This window comes from Oryctolagus cuniculus, chromosome 12 (genome assembly GCF_051225735.1).
Source record: "Oryctolagus cuniculus isolate XC-2025 breed Fujian yellow rabbit chromosome 12, ASM5122573v1, whole genome shotgun sequence".
Lineage (NCBI taxonomy): Eukaryota > Metazoa > Chordata > Mammalia > Lagomorpha > Leporidae > Oryctolagus > Oryctolagus cuniculus.
Genome location: NC_142878.1, coordinates 99,682,020 through 99,699,541, shown reverse-complemented (window position 1 = coordinate 99,699,541; position 17,522 = coordinate 99,682,020). Strand labels below are relative to the sequence as shown.

Genomic DNA, 17,522 nt, shown 5'->3' with positions numbered 1-17,522 from the left:
TGTACCCTTTCGGGACCCCGGCGCTTCCCGGGGTGGAGCCGCGGTGGAGAGTGTGCCTCGCCGAGAGTATGAGTGCTGGAGCCCCTTTGTTTCTACTTTCTGGTTGTTGGCCGCAGTTGCATGAGGAGGGAAAAGCATTGATCTGCTTTAAATTCTTGTCTTAGCCGGGAGGACTGAGAAAGTCCTTTTCTTGCAATGGTCTTGGCTTCAGTGTTGGCTTGGGACCGCCCGGGCGCTTCTCTGCACCGTAGGGTTGAAGAAAGCCAGCTTTAGTGCGGGAAGTTGGTGGGAAATGACGGTTGCTGCCGCGGGACAGCTCAATAAATGATCATGTGAATTTGGATTTTCCAAAAAAAAAAAAAAAAAAACATTTCACGAGAAAAACACAAACACAGCTCACTTTTCCTGCTTTTGGCAAGCTAATAAACCTCTTCCGGACCTGTATTCCAGTCTCTGTCCAGTACAAATGAAAAACAACCCTAGCCTTTTCGTAGGATTTCTAAAGCGAGATTTTTTCAGACGACAGCGCGCTAAAAATGACAAGCATTCAGCCTCACTGTTAAACCTGTATTTGTGTCTGTGGATCCTCCGCCCGCCACCCCAGTGTTTTTCTGACAGTTGCTGAGATCCCTCACCCACCGCACGGTTCACTTACTTGAAGTGTGCATGCGGGGACGCGGCCTCGAGGTGCTGCGTGGGCTGCCCACCTGCCGTGGTGGATGCCAGACTTCCGGTCTGGGCTCCGCTCCTCAGTCCAACTTCTGCGGACCTGAGGAGGCGGCAGGTGATGGCTCAGCTCACCGAGTCCCTGCCACCCCCGGGGCTGGATTGGTTTCAGTCTGGGTGCCAAGGACATTTGGGGAGTTATTGCTGTTTCTTTCCGTCTCTCTGCCTCTCAAATACCTTTAAAAATACACTGTAGCTCCAAGTGGTTTGTAGTGTTCACAAAGGTGTGCAACCATCACCACAACTTTGCTTAGAAGCCCTGCCCTTAGCAGCAAATACTGCAGGCCTGGGCAACCACTTAGCTCCCTTCTGCCTAAATTTGCCTATCCTGGACAGTCCATTTAAGTGGAATCCGACAATATGTGGTCTTTTGTGTCTATCTTCTTTTACTTAATGTTCTTCCATGTTATAGCGTGTATCTGTTCTTCATTACTTTGTGTTGCCTAATAATACTCCATTGTATGTATATGTCACATTTTAAAAACACGTATTTATTTGGAAGAGTAGAGAGAGGGAAAGACAGAAAGAGGCCTTCCGTCCTCTGGTGTATTCCCCAAACGATCACCACAGCCATAGCCGGCCGGGCTGAAGCCAGGGGCTCCACTCTGGTCTCCCACCTGGGGGCAGGGCCTGAAGCACCTGGTTCTGCTTCCCCCAGGTGCCAGCAGGGATTTGAACCGGCGCTCACGGGATGCGGTGTCACAGGTGGCTGCTTAACCTGCTGTGCCACAGTGCTGGCCCTGGAAGAAAATGTTAAATCTTTTCTTTCTTTTTTTTATTTAAGAGGCAGAGAGACAGAGAAGGAATGCCCCAGATAGTCCCTGGCTGGCAGTGCAGCCCAGATCCAGGAACTCAGCTTCAGGTCTCCCACGTGAGTGGACCCAGTCACTTGGGCCACCACTGCGGCCACCCCTGCCCGACCTGCATCTGCAGGAAGCTGGAGCAGGAGCAGAGTTGGGCCTTGAACCTGGGACTCAGCTGTCCGACCTGGCAGCTTAGCTTCCAGGCCAGACACCTGCCCTGGGTCCCCCACCTTTTGGTGTCCATTCATCAGTTGGTGTTTCCTGCTTTGGCTCTGGTGATAATGCTGGGTGGACAGTGAGGTTTTTGTGTGAACAGAATTTCTCTCATTCCTCTTGGGTGTGTACCCAGGAGTAGCATTGCTGGGCCGTATGCTAATTCTATGGTGAATGTTTTGAGGAACTGCCAGACTGTTTTCCACGTGACTGCACGATGTTTCATTTCTGTCAGCTTTGTATAAGCCTTCAATTTCTCCACCTCATAATAAACATTGTCTATCTTTTTGAGTAAAGGCATTTTAGTGAGTGCAGTGTATCCTTTTTTTTTTTTTTTTAAGATGTATTTATTTATTTGAAAGAGGTAGGAGAGACAGAGAGAGATCTTCCATCTGCTGTTTGCTCCCCAGATGGGAGCCAGGCTGAAGCCAGAGATTCCTCCAGGTCTCCCACTTGAGTCAGGGGCTCAAGCACTTGGGCTATCTTCTGCTTTTGGGAGGTGGATCGGAAGTGGAGCAGCCAGGACTCGAACTGGTGCCCATATGGGATACCGGCATCACTACAGCACAGTGCTGGCCCAGTGCGGTGTGTCTTACCCTGGTTTTGATTTCTAGTTCCATGAATATCTTGTCTATGTGCTTGTTGGCTATTTGTAAATCTTTGACTCTCATAGGGTTTTTATAAGAAACTCACGAGTGAAGATTGCAGAAGATTAAAGATAAAAGGAGTTGATAAAATAACTGGAACATGCAAGCAACTGGTAGTTAACCTTTTTATTGAACTAGAAATTAGGTAGTCTGACCGTTTGACATCATTTCCCCTCTACCACTTCCCCTTTAGAGTTAGAGAATAAGCTTGTAGTTCAGAAGATGTTCCTGCCCGTTTTTTTTTAAAGATTTATTTATTATTTATTTTAAAGTCAGAGTTACACACAGAGAGAAGGAGAGACAGAGAGAGAGGTCTTTCATCTGCTGGTTCACTCCCCAGTTGGCCGCAACTGGAGCTGCACCAGTCCGAAGCCAGGAGCTAGGAGCTTCTTCCGGGTCTCCCATGTGGGTGCAGGGGTCCAAGGACTTGGGCCACTTCTACTGCTTTCCCAGGCCATAGCAGAGAGCCCATATGGGATGCTGGCACTGTAGGCAGTGGCTTTACCTGCTATGCCACAGTGCCTGACCTTGTCAGTTTTTAAAAGGTTCTGATCTCAGCACTTTTTGTGTTTCAGTGCACACAGCGTTAACCATTGACAGTATCCTGGCATCTGTGAACTCTTGTGTGTTCTTTAAATTGCAACCAGGAAAGTAGTGATTGATTTACTTGACTTTATACTAAGTTTTCATTTGGGACCAGTGTTGTGGCCCAGCGGTTAAACTGCTTCCTGCCATGCTGGCATCTGTGTGGACACCAGTTTGAGTCCTGGCTGCTCCATTTCCAATACAGGTCCCTGCTAATATACCTGGGAAAGCAGATGCTAACCCAAATCCGTGGGCCCCTGCTGCCACTTCAGAGACCTGGACAAAGTTCCGGGCTCCAGCTTTCAACCTGGTCCAGCCCTGGCCTTTGCAGCCATTTGGAGAATGAACCAGGAGATGGAAGATCTCTCTGTATCTCCCTCTCTCTGTAACTCTGCCTTTCAAATAAATAAATGTTTTTTAAAAATTGCTAAAAAAAGTTTTCATTCGTTCATTTATTTTTTTAATATTATTTTGAAAGGCAGAACTACAGAGAGAGAAGGAGAGCTCTTCCATCTGCTGGCCCACTCCCTAAATGGCTTCAATGGCTGGGATTAGGCCAGGCCACAGCAGGGAGCGAGATCTCCATCCAGGTCTCCTGTGGGAGTGGCAGGGGCCCAGGCACGTGGGTGCAGTAGCAGAGCTGGATCAGAAGCTGAGTAGCAGGACTTGACCAAGCACCATGACGTACCATGCCAGCTTTCCAAGTGATGGCTTTATCTGCTGCCCCACAAAGGCAGCCCCATTCTTTACATTTCATTCCTTAAATACTGACGGCCATTCTATACTCACGTTGACTTAAAGTAATTTCCCTGGCTTTTTTTTTTTCGCTCTCTCCCTATTTAATTTTTTTAAAATTTACTGGAGAGGCAAAGAGAGGGACAGACAGTGGTCCCTCCTCTGCTGGTTCATTCCCTACCTGTCTGCTGGTCTGGGCCAAAGTCAGGAGCCAGGAATTTGATCCAGGTCTCCTGTGTGGGTGGCAGGGACCACATACATGAGCTATTGCCTCCTGCCTCCCAGGGTCTGCACTGGTGGGAAGTTGGACCTGGGAGTCAGAGCTGAGGATCAAACCCTGGTATTTCATCTTTCCTGGGCCAAACGCCCACCACCCCTATTTCCTACCAATAACTAACGGTTTCAAGCTTAAACTCAATGCTGTAGAGAGAAAAGGATTAAAATTGCTTGAATCTGTTTTCTCACCCTTGAACAAGTTCATTCTGAAAGTTTGCTTAGTCTTGCTACTCAAGTGTGGTCCCCAAACCAAAAGCATTTGGGACCACTTGGAAGCTTGTTAGAACTGTGGTCTCAGGACTTAACCCAGACCTACAAAATCCTTAACGACATTCCCAGCTGATTGCACATTAACATTTGAGATTGAAGCACTGGTCTAGAACTTCTACTTACTTTATGTCTAGAAGACCAGTTTCTTCCTTCCATCATCCTTCCACACTTGGAAAACACATATAAATGAGTAGAAATCAAATGTGTGTTATCAAGTGATTCCATCATAGTTGAGCTTTCTCAAGTGTGTAGTCAGTGAAAAAAGAAATTTTGTTTATAGCTGTGTTCAATAATTGGAACTTTGTCTTTCTCAATACTACTTTGTTGGTGAGCCACACAGCATCTTATATATAGTATCTATAGTACCGGTACGAAAGGTAGCAAATTCAGGGTTTTTGTGTGTGTGTGTGGTTTGTTTGTTTGTTTGTTTGTTTGTTTTTTTTTTTTTTTTTAAGGATTTATTTATTTGAAAGGCAGAGCCAGAGGGAGAAGGAGAGAGAGAGGTCTTCTATCCTCTGGTTCACTCCCCGAATGCCCGCTGGGCCGATCTGAAGCCAGGAACCGGGAGCTTCTTCTAGGTCTCCTACATGGGTGCATGGTCCCAAGCACTTGGGCCATCTTCTGCGGCTTTACCCAGGCACACTAGCAGGGAGCTAGATGGGAAGTAGAGCAGCCGTTACTTGAATTGCTGCCCATATAGGATGCCAGCACGCATGTGGCGGCCTTACCCACTATGCTGCCATAATGCCAGCCCCGAATTCAATGTTTTGAAACATGTTTGTGGTACATCTTGACCTTCTTAAAGCATTAGACCTGCTGAGATTTGTTATTTAGCTGGCATGGATATTTTTCAAATGAAGACAAAAATATTTCAGGATCAAGCTTTCTAGTTATTCTTTAACTTTGAGAGTTTATCAGTCTCCACTCCTTGTTTGAATATCAACTCATCCATCTAGAGGTCAGTTATGACTGAGACGTCTAGGTAAATATATCCTATCTTAGTATATAATATCCTATCTTTTATAGCAGAGCCTTCTTGTCTATTTTTCCATGGGTTCATTCTGTATTTATTCTTTTAAAAGTTTTTTTTTAAGGTTTATTTATTTGAAAGATAGAGAACGTGAGAGCTCTTCCATGCACTGGTTCACTCCCCAAATGACCACAACAGCCAGGGCTGGGCCACATGGAAGCCAGGACCCAGGAGCTCCATCCAGGTCTCCCATGTGGGTGGCAGAGGCCCAAGCCATTGGACCTTCCTCTGCTGTTTTCCCAGGTGCATTAGCATTGAGCTCGATCAGAAGTGGAGCAGTGGGATGCAGCTTCCACCACAGTGGCCGGCCCCCTTTTCTCCTCTTTCCTGGAAGTGAATATGAATGGTTCGGATTGTTCCCGGCTTGGAAGCACTCCTCTCCCTGGCGCCACCCCCTCCGCAGGATGTCGTTTTCAGCGTTGCTCACTCTTGTGCTCTTGTTTGTGCCACAGCCAGAAGAAATCCAGCAGCAGATTGTGCGGGAGACTTTCCACCTCGTCCTCAAGCGGGATGACAACATCTGTAACTTCCTGGAGGGTGGGAGGTGAGCTTCCCCCACTCGGGTGTCAGGGGGACCTGATGCTCTTGAACCAGTCAGCGTGAATTGCTCATGAAGAGACCCAGTTCTCCCTGGGAAGCAGTTGGATTATTTTGCTTCCAGCATTACTCATTCTGTTTTCTGGTCCCTGGGGAGACAGGCAGGCGGTGAGGGGAGGTAAGGTGGCTTTAGGATCTTCCTCCAAACCTGGTAGCAGTGGCCTGCTTCTAGCTCTGGACCTTCCTTCACCTTTCCACTGGGCCCTCTGTTACCTCCTGGGCACAGGCTGATGGGTTTAATTAGAAGGCAGGCATTTAAATGTCTACTGTCTTCCACAGTTTGATTGGTGGCTCTGACTACAAACTGATTTACCGGCACTATGCTACCCTCTACTTTGTATTTTGTGTGGATTCGTCAGAGAGTGAACTTGGGATCTTGGACCTCATCCAGGTATGTGTAGTCCGCTCTTACGCTCTTTATAGAGTTTGAATGGCCAAGCTGTCTTTTTGTCGGTGTTGGGCATCATTGCCAGGTGTCCACCAGGTGGTGCTGTGGGACAGCTCCTGAGCCACCCTCAGGCTGAACACTTTTTTTTTTTTTTAAAGATTTATTTATTTGAAAGTCAGATTACACAGAGAGAGAAGGAGAGGCAGAGAGAGAGAGAGAGGTCTTCCATCCGCTGGTTCACTCCCCAGTTGGCCACAACCACCGGAGCTGCACCAATACAAAGCCAGGAGCCAGGAGCTTCCTCCAGGTCTCCCATGTGGGTGCAGGGGCCCAAGGACTTGGGCCACTTCTACTGCTTTCCCAGGCCATAGCAGAGAGCTGGATCGGAAGTGGAGCAGCTGGGTCTTGAACCAGCGCCCATATGGGATGCCGGCACTTCAGGCCAGGGCGTTAACCCACTGTGTCACAGTGCCGGCTCCAGGCTGAGCACTTTTGCTTTTACTGGTTTCTACCCGACCCTTGCACTGCCCTTGGTTTTCTTGTTTGGAATTTTTTTTTCAACTATAAAACCAAATGACATTTAAAAATTTACAGTTTTTATTTTCACTTATAATTCTAGCCCAAAGAAGCTTGTTGCTTTAGTTAGTCTGTGTAATCGCGACATGGGGAAATATGATTTTTGTTAAATTTTTTGAAAATTACAAGTTACTTCTAGGTTGTTTTAATTATCTTCACGGACACTGAGATGTGCAGGGACCCCAGCTCAGGAAGCACTAATTTAGTCTAATGGCGTCGTTTATTCCTGAGATTCCAGGTGGGCTGCTTCGACGCGGCTTCAGTAAGCTCCGCGGGTAGAAAGCACTTCAGTAGAAGCTTAGCTTGAAAAGCTGCTTAACAATTATGGAAAAGAAAACACCGACAAAATGGCAAGTTTAAATGCTTACAACTACTTACTGTCCTATTAAAATTAAAGAAACTACATTTAAGCCGGCGTTGTGGCTCAATAGGCTAATCCTCCACCTTGCGGCGCCGGCACACCGGGTTCTAGTCCCGGTTGGGGCGCCGGATTCTGTCCCGGTTGCTCCTCTTCCAGGCCAGCTCTCTGCTATGGCCAGGGAGTGCAGTGGAGGATGGCCCAGGTGCTTGGGCCCTGCACCCCATGGGAGACCAGGAAAAGCACCTGGCTCCTGGCTCCTGCCATCGGATCAGCGCGGTGCGCCGGCTGCAGCGGCGGCCATTGGAGGGTGAACCAACGGCAAAAGGAAGACCTTTCTCTCTGTCTCTCTCTCTCACTGTCCACTCTGCCTGTCAAAAAAAAAAAAAAAAAAAAAAGAAACTACATTTAATATATTTGGGGACAAATAAATGGGAATGTTGAGTGTATATTTTTGTTTCAGATATGCTAACTCTTATGGGAAGTGATGTTTTAATTGGACATAGCAACTTTTAATTTATGTGTGTATTTATACCCATTCACATTTGGAAAATTATTTAAGATGATTAAAGATTCATATATCACATTTGCTTTTTCATATGCAAAAGTATAAACAGGGGACAGGAGTTTAGCCCAAGGTGAATGGCTAAGATGCTGGTTAAGATGCCCGTGCCTGTGTCAGAATACGTGAGCGTCAGCTCCTTGCTCAGCCAATGCAGATCCTGGGAAACAGTGGTGATGGTTCGGTAGCTGGGTTCCTGCCACCTATGGGGAGACCTGGCCCAGCGCAGCCTCAAAACCAGCTCTAGCTGCAGGCATTTGGAGAATGAGCCGGCAAAAAGAAACACACACACACTTATTCTCTCCCTGTTAAAATAAATAAATAATTGTCCAAATGAGATCAACACAAAGGCATTAAAATAATTCAGTATTGGGATGAAATAGGAACTGTTGGGAAAAAAGAATTGACTCCTTAGTGGCTCAAAATAGATTTTTAAAAAATGTTTAATAAAACCTCTATGTAAATGTTACATTCCATTGTTTTTTAGTCTTGGATCAGAAAATCATACTACTTAAGTATATTTACAGAGTAAATTAATTATTATCCCCCAATCCAACTCTAAAAAGGAAAATGTTACTCAAATATTGCATATTAATATTAGTACAAAATTACTAAATAAAAATCTTAGCCAGAAGTCTATTGAACCAAGAGGTCGGGAGACCTGGCCTTTTTTTTAATTCTCCCATTTTAAAGATTTATTTATTTTTTTGAAAGGCAGAGTTATAGACAGGCAGAGGCAGAGAGAGAGAGAGAGAGAGAGGTCTTCCATCTGCTGGTTTACTCCCCTAATGGCTGCGTCGGCTGGAGCTGCACTGATCTGAAGCCAGGAGCCAGCTTCTGGGTCTCCCACAGGGGTGTAGGGGCCCAAGGACTTGAGCCATCCTCAGCTGCTTTCCCAGACACATTGGCAGGGAGCTGGATCAGAAGTAGAACAGCTAGGGCTCAAACCTGCGCCCGTGTGGGATGCAGGTGCTGCAGGTGGAGGCTTAACCTACTATGCCACAGCTCTGGCCCCTAAAAAATAATTCTTAAAAAGCTTTATTGGTCTTCAGTTTTCTAGTTTGGTTTGTGTTTTAACCCCTTATTATGTTAGGAGTTTTTTTTTAATCTACAGAGATACTATATATCTTCTCTAGCCCCAAATTCTTTATCAGGATTACTGCAGGCTAGAACAATTATTCATTGTGTTTAAGCAGTATTTATCCCTGGAATGTAAATCTATTGCAGGGATTTAAAAACAAGAAAACCAAAACTGTAATTGCATCTGCAGATGGTGAGAAAAGTGACTGTCTAGATTCCTGAGAAATGCTCTTCAGTTGGAATAAGAAGCATTTTTACTTGATTAGGGTCATGGCAAGCAAAGTAAGAGGAGATCAAATCCAGCACAGAAGTAGATGCGGTCAAGGAACAGAATAAGCGTGGCGTATACAGAGGGACTTCAGAAGTTTGTGGAAAATGGAGTTAAAACTCTTGAGTTTATGTTGGTGCCAAAAAAATGCAAGCATACTTTCTTCATAATACATTTTTTCTAAGAACTAATCCTCCGGGATTACGGATGTGTGTGTGTGTGTGGTACATTGTTGATGGAAACAGCATCATGTGGTACGTGACTGTTCAGAAATGCTGTTTATACTGCCTGTAAACCAGGTAAGTGTATGTTTCCTCTTAGCTCCAACACTGAAATGTGTCAGGCTTAATTTCTGCTCAGAGACAGAGGTACCTCACAAGTGTCTGAATTTTTGCTTATATAATGCCTACTTTTTACATGTGAGTTTACAGTGTTCTTGGCCATGTCAGCCTTCTGTAACATAATCAAGCCACTTGTCCAGTGTAGACTGGGTCCAGCTTTATCTATTCTGTAACAGACATGTCATCACACTTGCATGACTTTAAGTCAGGATGTATGTTACAGTGCGTGTCTTCTTAGGAGTGTGATTGACGGCATTGTCTGCCTGGTTCACACATAAAATAATGATTTGCCTTAAAAATCAATGATAAGAGGCCGGCGCCGCGGCTCACTAGGCTAATCCTCCGCCTAGCGGCGCCGGCACACCGGGTTCTAGTCCCGGTCGGGGTGCCGGATTCTGTCCCGGTTGCCCCTCTTCCAGGCCAGCCCTCTGCTGTGGCCAGGGAGTGCAGTGGAGGATGGCCCAGGTGCTTGGGCCCTGCACCCCATGGGAGACCAGGAAAAGCACCTGGCTCCTGGCTCCTGCCATCGGATCAGCGCAGTGCGCCGGCTGCAGCGGCCATTGGAGGGTGAACCAATGGCAAAAGGAAGACCTTTCTCTCTGTCTCTCTCTCTCACTGTCCACTCTGCCTGTCAAAAAAAAAAAAAAAAAAAAAATGATAAGATAATTCTCAGTGTATTTTGAGTTTACTTTAAATTGAATTTTTTTCCAACCTAATTTTTTTAAGCTGTTAAGTGTAAATAATCCATTTTTTACCCCCACCCCCATTGAAGAAACTTTAGTAGCCTACAAGGTCCATGTGATCTGGCTCCTCTGGCTCCACCTGGTGTCACCACACACACTCTTCCCTGCACCTTGCTCCTCCTCCTTATCGTTCTTCAAACACAAGTGCGTCTTTGCCTCCGGGCCTCTGCACTTGTTCTGCCTGCCAGTGCCCTGATCTGGGCTCCTTTACTCTTCAGCTCTAAGAGTGACTTCTTTTCATCATCCATGTCCGCTCCATGTTCATTCTGTTTTTATATATATATATATATATATATATATATATATATATATATATATATATATTTGAGTGTCAGAGTTACAGAGAGAGAGGGAGAGACAGAGTTAAAATCTTCCATCTACTGGTTCATTACCCAAGTTGCCACAGCAGCCTGGGACCCAGATGAAGCTTCGTCTGGGTCCTACCTGGGTCTAGGGGCTCAAGCACTTGGCCCATCTTCCACTGCTTTTCCTAGAATGTTAGCAGGGAGGTGCTCCACAGAAGTGGAGCAGCTTGAACTTGAACTGGCAACAAATGGGACGCTGGTGTGGCAGGTGGCGGCTTTACCTGCTGTGCCACAGTGCCAGCTTCGTTCATTCTTAGAGACTTGCTGGGCACTGTCTCTGTAGTAACCCCTGTTTACCTCCTTCAGAGCACCTAGGACAGTAAGAATGATCTTACTTGCTTTCTTGTTCTTCCCACACCCAGAATACAAACTGACAGAAAGTGGCCAGTGGGTAATAATCACTCATTATCTGTTGGCTGAATGAACACCTAACTCATTGTAGGGTTTTGTTTTAACACTTCAGTTTCTTCACCGAGTTATGGTTTTCTTCCTTGTATAAGAAAAATCGATTTATTCATTTGAAAGTCAGAGTTACACAGAGAGAAGGAGAGACAGAGGTCCATCTGTTGGTTCACTCTCTAAGAGGCTGCAATGGCCAGCTGGGCCAGGCTGAAGCCAGGAGCCAGGGGCTTCATCCAGGTCTCCTCATGGGTGCAGGGGCTCAAGCACTTGGGCCATCCTCTGTTGCTTTGTCAGGCACATTAACAGGGAGCAGGATCAGAAATGGGGCAGCTGGGTCTTGAACCAGTGTGCATATGGAATGCCAGTGTTGCAGGCAGTGGCTTTACTCGCCACTCCACAACACTAGCCCCAAAGATATATTTTGCTTTATGCATTCGTTTTGCATCATTTGGTTACTGTTTTAACATAGCTACATACCTTGTAAGACCAGCAATTCTCTTGCAGTGCGGTTCTTGTTCAGTATGTGCTCTAATATTTATAACCATGTGTACATCTGCATATGTTTCTGAATAGTTTGTAAAGGTCTCAGATGTTCCTGTTGGATTTAGAATGAGCAGTGAATTAAAAATAGCATTTCTCTCAATTTATTCATTTATTCTTTTGAGTTAAATATTTTGTTTTTATTCAAAATATCTTAGTATCTCATGGTTATTATGAAGTTTTAGGATATTAAGCTTTTTTAAATCTAATTGTGTATTTACATTTATTCATTCAGTTTCCAGGATTTTCATTTCTTTTTTTTTTTTTTTAAAGATTTATTTATTTTTTTGAAAGTCAGAGTTACACAGAGAGAGAAGGAGTGGCAGAGAGGGAGAGAGAGAGAGGTCTTCCATCTGCTGGTTCACTCCCCAGTTTACTGCAACGGCTGGAGCTGCACTGATCCAAAGCCAGGGGCCAGAAGTTTCTGCTAGGTCTCCCATGTGGGTGCAGGGGCCCAAGCACTTGGGCCATCTTCTACTGCTTTCCCAGGCCATAGCAGAGAGCTGGATCAGAAGTGGAGCAGCCAAGACTCAAACCAGTGCCCATATGGGATACCAACATTACAGGAGGTGGCTTAACTCACTGTGCCCCAACACAAATCAGATTCATTTCAATATATACCAAGCTGTGGAACTAAGTACTTTCTTTTCATATCATTGTCTACTTTTTCCAATAGTAGTTGTAAGATATTCAGTCTATTTTTTTGCTACTCCTAGTTTAACTTAAATTTCTGTATAAATTTAAGCCTGTTTCTGAAATTTCAAATATGTTGCTTGGTTTTGAGTTTTTGAAATTATACAAGTAGTACATGGATGAATACATTCTTGCTGTATGACATTCACAGAGTGAGTTTATTAAGTAGAATGGAAAAATCTTCCCCACCCCACATCATTTAGCCCTCTGTCTCATACACTACTCCCTTCCCTAGAGGTAATTCTTATTCTTCTTCTTCCTCTTCTTCTTCTTCTTCTTTTTTTTTTTTTTTTTATTTTTATTTTAGAGGCATAGAGAGAGAGAAAGAGCAAAAGCTTACACCTGCTGGTTTACTTCCCAAACGCCCACAACAGCCCTGAGCTTGGCTGGGGACCAAAGTCGGGAACTCAATCCAGGTCTCCCACCTGGGTGTCATCAGTGCCGTCACCTGAGCCATGACCACTGCTTCCTAGGGTCTGCACTAGCAGGAGGCTCAACTGAGTAGCCAGAGTGGGGCATCCAGCTCAGGCACCCCGCTGTGGGGCACTGGCTCTGAGTCGGCTTCTTAACCATCAACCTCTAGCTCTCACTATTAGGTCTTTTATTTTTCTATCTATGTGAAAGGCAGAACAACAGAAAGGTGGGGTCAGATCTTCCATTCACTAGTTCACTCGCAGAATCACTGCTACAGCCTGGACTGGGCCCTGCTGAAGCCAGGAGCCAGAAATTCCATCCAGGTCTCCGACGTGGATGGAGGAGACCCAAGCACTTGAGCCATCATCTGCTGCCTTCCCAGGCACATTAGCAGGAAGCTGAATTAGAAGCAGAGCAGTCAGGACTGGAGCCCGTGTTCTGATGTAGGATGCTGGCATCTCAAATAGTGGCTTAACCCTCTGCACCACAACGCTGGCTCTCACTAGTCAGCCTCCCAGCGCATGTACACACCGACCACGTATAAAAGTCAAGAGCAGACACTGAAAATCTACTTTTGAGATTTTATCCTACTTCCAGCTTTTGTGTGTTTGAAAAGTAGACTTTTGAAACTAAAAAATACATGTCCTTCTATAGTCCTATCAGGTTTAATGGAAACGAATTTAACCGATTAGTATACCAACAGGTCAGATCTGATATTTATGAAGAAATCTAACTTTTCAATAAATTAAGGCTGATACAAATGAGTACAGAGTTCCAGTCTTACAAGACAGATAGAGTTATGGACATTAATGGTGGGGATAGTTGCACAGCATTATGAGTGTGTTAAATTCCACTGAGCTGGACACTTAAAAATGATTGTGTGCATTTTACTACAATTAAAAATAAGGGAAGAGAACTTGGTGCGACCCCATACAAGGAGGTGACATCAGAACAAGGGTGGACGCTCCCAGACGTTAAGTCCGATCTTTTCCAGACTGCATCCAGTCCTCACGTTGAGGATGTGAGACCCCTCCTGCTGCCCTGTGCGTGCTGTGTGATTTTGCCAGTTCACCCTGTGCTGACTTCCCACTCGTCCTGTTGCTTCAGCAGCCTGTAACACCCAGCTCCGTCTTCCCCCTTACTGCCCACTGGTTTCCTGTATGTGATGTTTTGGTCCTTGTTTTCAAAGTGCATCTTATTTCATATTTCAGCAGACTGGGATTAGTCCCCACTGTTCTTTCCTTGCCAAAGCATTTTCCTTTTTTTCTCTTGTTCATCAGATTACACTGGAGGCACAACTGCGGGGTCATAATAGCTAGGTTCAGCTACTTCATCTCTGCCAACGCTGTGGCTTGCAGGGCTGACCCTTGGGCTGCTGCGGCTGTCTCAGGAGTGACTTGCATTCCCGATGCCAACAGGGTGGCAGCATCGAGAGCAGAATCTCCAGTAACTGTAGTGGTTTCTTGTTTTTGTGTCTCAACGTCCTGGTTGTTTCGTTGCCCTCTCCAACCTCCTCGTTAAAGCTGCTCCTGATCCAATGCTGTGTCTGCCTCTGAAGGGAGCTGGGCTGAAATCCGGCTTTGGCGTCTACAAAACCTTTCAGGTTCTTGACGCTTTTCTTCCCGTCTCAGCCTCTGTGCCTTGCACGGCTGCTGCTTCTGCCCCCGTGCCCACATCCTGATGCTGAGCAGGAGCGAGATGAGACTTAGTTTTCTTTTCCTCCGTCTGGATCAGTTCTCCTGCCTCTTCCACTCTGTACCGTGATGCTGCCTTTCGCAAGATGGTGTCGTATGTGACTTCCGCTTCTTGATGACTCTCTGTATCTGCTCCCACCATTTTCGGAGGAATTTTCTTTGTAATTATGTTCCTCAGATTTGTTTCTTAGGGGATTTATTTTTGGAACCATGTCTTGCCTTAGGACGATGCAGACTTGTTATTTTCCTATCTGAGTCTGCAGTGTCATCAGCTCAGGGTGTTTGTCCATTTACATTCTCTTTGCTGCTTTTTCCACCTCCTGCATTTTCTCCCTTCATTTTTCTTTTTTTCTTTTTTCTTTCTTTTTTTTTTTTTTTCACTTTTTGACAGGCAGAGTGGACAGTGAGAGAGAGAAACAGAGAGAAAGGTCTTCCTTTGCCGTTGGTTCACCCCCAATGGCCGCTGCAGCTGGCACACTGCGCTGATCTGAAGCCAGGAGCCAGGTGCTTTTCCTGGTCTCCCATGGGGTGCAGGGCCCAAGCACTTGGGCCATCCTCCACTGCACTCCCTGGCCATAGCAGAGAGCTGGCCTGGAAGAGGAGCAACTGGGACAGAATCCGGCGCCCCGACCGGGACTAGAACCTGGTGTGCCAGCACCACAGGCGGAGGATTTGCCTATTGAGCCACGGCGCTGGCCCCTTCATCTTCTGACTTTCCTTTTCTTTCTCTTGACTTTGATCATGACCTTGAATGATAAATGTCTTCAGGCTCTAGGAGAAACTGCTGTATCTAACTGCTCATTTTCTAGACTTCTATCTTGGACTAGTCTGCCTTGTCTTGCATCCCTGGCCTACCTGAGAAGCCAGTCCTCATTTCATTAGTCCTCTCTAATGAAATCAACCTTGGGTCAGTGCTACTGCAGAGTTGTTTGTTTGTTTTAGATTTAATTATTTATTTGAAAGAATGATAGAGAAGGAGAGACAGAGATCTTCCATCTGCTGGTTTACTCCCCAAATGGCTGCAGCAGCCAGCTCTGGGCCAGGCGAAGTTAGGACCCAGGAACTCCATTCTGGTCTCCCATGTGGGTGGCAGGAACCCAAGTATTTGGGCTGTCTCTTGCGGCATTCCCAGGTACATTATTGGGAACGTAGATGAGAAGTGGGGTAGCCGAGACTGGAACCAGCACGGTGGTTGGGATGCTGGTGCTGCAAATGGTGTCTTAACCTGCTCCACCACAATGCTGGTCCCTGCTCCAGAGTGTGAGAGCCTTCCCCTGTGCTCTCAGCATCACAGTTCAGGGTCCAGGCTTCCCGATTTCAAGAATTCCAGCAGCCCCTGACTCAGTTGCTCCATCAGGAGACCTGGGTAGCAGGCAGTGAGTCTGCCAATGTTTCAGTTTGTTTCCTACATTTATCTCATTAGTATCTATAATATATCTTAATGTCTTCATTGAGATAGGTAACTTTATTCCACCCCCCCCCCCCAAGGATAGCAGTTTGTCCAATACTGTCTCAGCACTGTTTATAGTGTTGGTATTTATTGAATATCAGTACTATGCATCTATTCTCAAATGACTTAAAATATCACCTTTAAAAAATTGAATTCCTTTTAACTTGTATATTATTGCTGTTTTTTTTAGATTTATTTTTATTTATTTGAAGGGCAGAGATACAGAGGAAGAAGAAGAGAGAAAGGGACAGGGATATCAATCTTTCATCCTCTGGTTCACTCCCCAAATAAGCACAGTAGCTGGGTCTGAGCCAGGCTGAAGCCAGGAGCCAAGAGCTTCTTCTGGGTCTCCCACATGGGTGCAGGGTCCCAAGCAATTGGGCCATCTTCTTCTGTTTACCAGGCATTAGCAGGGAGCTGGATCAAAAGTGGAGTATCCAGGACTCAAACTGGCACCCATATAGGATGCTGGCATCACAGGTGGAGGCTTAACCTTCTACACCACACCACTATCACTGTTTTCCCAAATTTTCTTTGCATAATATTCTCTCATGGAGCAAGCATTGTGGCATAGTGGGTTAAGCTGCCACCCTAAAATGCCAGCATCCCATATGAGCACCGGTTTGAGCCCCAGCTGCTCCACTTCCATTCTGTTCCTGCTAATAGGCTTGGAAAAGCAGCAGAAGATGGCACAAGTACTTGAGCCTCTGCTACCCACATCGGAGACCTGGATGAAATTCCTTGCTCCTGGCTTTGGCCTGGCCCAGCCCTGGCTGTTTTCGGCGTTTGACAAATGAATCAGTAGGTGAAGATCTCTCTCTGTCTCCCTCTTTATATATAACTGTATCTTTCAAATAAATAAAGCTTTTAAAAATATGCTCTTATGTTTCATCTTCTATAAGAACTTAATTTTTTTTTTCATTTATTTTTATTCTGTTTAAAGGACAAAGAGACAGAGAGAGCTCTTCCATCTTCTGGTTCCCTCCTCAAATGATTACAACAGCCAGGATTAGCCCAGGCCAAAGCTAGTTAACTCAATCCCGGTCTTCACGTGAGTGGCAGGGACCCAGGTATTTGAGCCATCACGTGTTGCCTCCCAGGGTACACATTAGCAGGAAGCTGGATTGGAAGCAGAGTAGCCAGAATTCAAACCAGGCACTTCCATGTGGAATGTGGCATCCCAAGCTTCCCCCTATAAGAACTTCAGACTTCAAGTTTCATTCAAAAAAATCTTATTGGAAGAGCCAGCTGTGTGGTGCAGTAGCTTAAGCCCACTGCTGTGATAGCAGCATCCCATGTGAGTGCTGGTTCAAGTCTCAGCTACTCCACTTCCCATGCAGCTCACTGCTAATATGCCTGGGAAAGCAGCAGAAATGGCCCAAGTGCTTGGGGCCCTGCACCCATGCAGGAGACCCGGAAGAAGTTCTGGCTCCTGGCTTCCGTCTTGCCTAGCCTGTCATTGTGGCCATTTGGGGAATTAACCAGCGGAAGGATGATATCTTTCTCCCTGTGTCTCTCCCCCTCTCTCTGTAAGTCTGCCTTTCAAATAAATAAATAAATCTTTTTAAAAAATCATATCGGAGACTTCCACACTTCTTAATTCATTTTCTTCCCTTATAACTATAGAAAATGGGGGCCAGCATTGTGGTGTAAGGGGTTAAGCTGTTTTCTGCAACACTGATACCCTATATGGGTGTCAGTTCAAGGTCTGGCTCCTTCGCTTCCCATCCAGCTTCCCGTTAATGCATCTGGGAAAGCAGCAGAGG

At 45.8% G+C, this 17,522-nt stretch overlaps 1 protein-coding gene across 7 annotated transcripts in view; it reads left to right on the top strand.

The window, feature by feature from the left end:
• AP3S2 (adaptor related protein complex 3 subunit sigma 2) overlaps nucleotides 1-17,522 on the top strand; it is a 60,850-nt gene that overhangs the window by 371 nt on the left and 42,957 nt on the right. For 6 of the 7 annotated variants that reach the window (XM_051834275.3, XM_008275342.5, XM_002721492.6 and 3 more), the window contains exons 2-3: nucleotides 5,738-5,829; nucleotides 6,162-6,273. In XM_051834275.3, the coding sequence (XP_051690235.1) occupies nucleotides 5,738-5,829; nucleotides 6,162-6,273 (204 nt within the window). Of the gene's footprint in view, nucleotides 1-5,737; nucleotides 5,830-6,161; nucleotides 6,274-7,084; nucleotides 7,184-17,522 lie in introns of those variants that run through there. The other variant, XM_089310717.1, reaches the window with a different exon arrangement.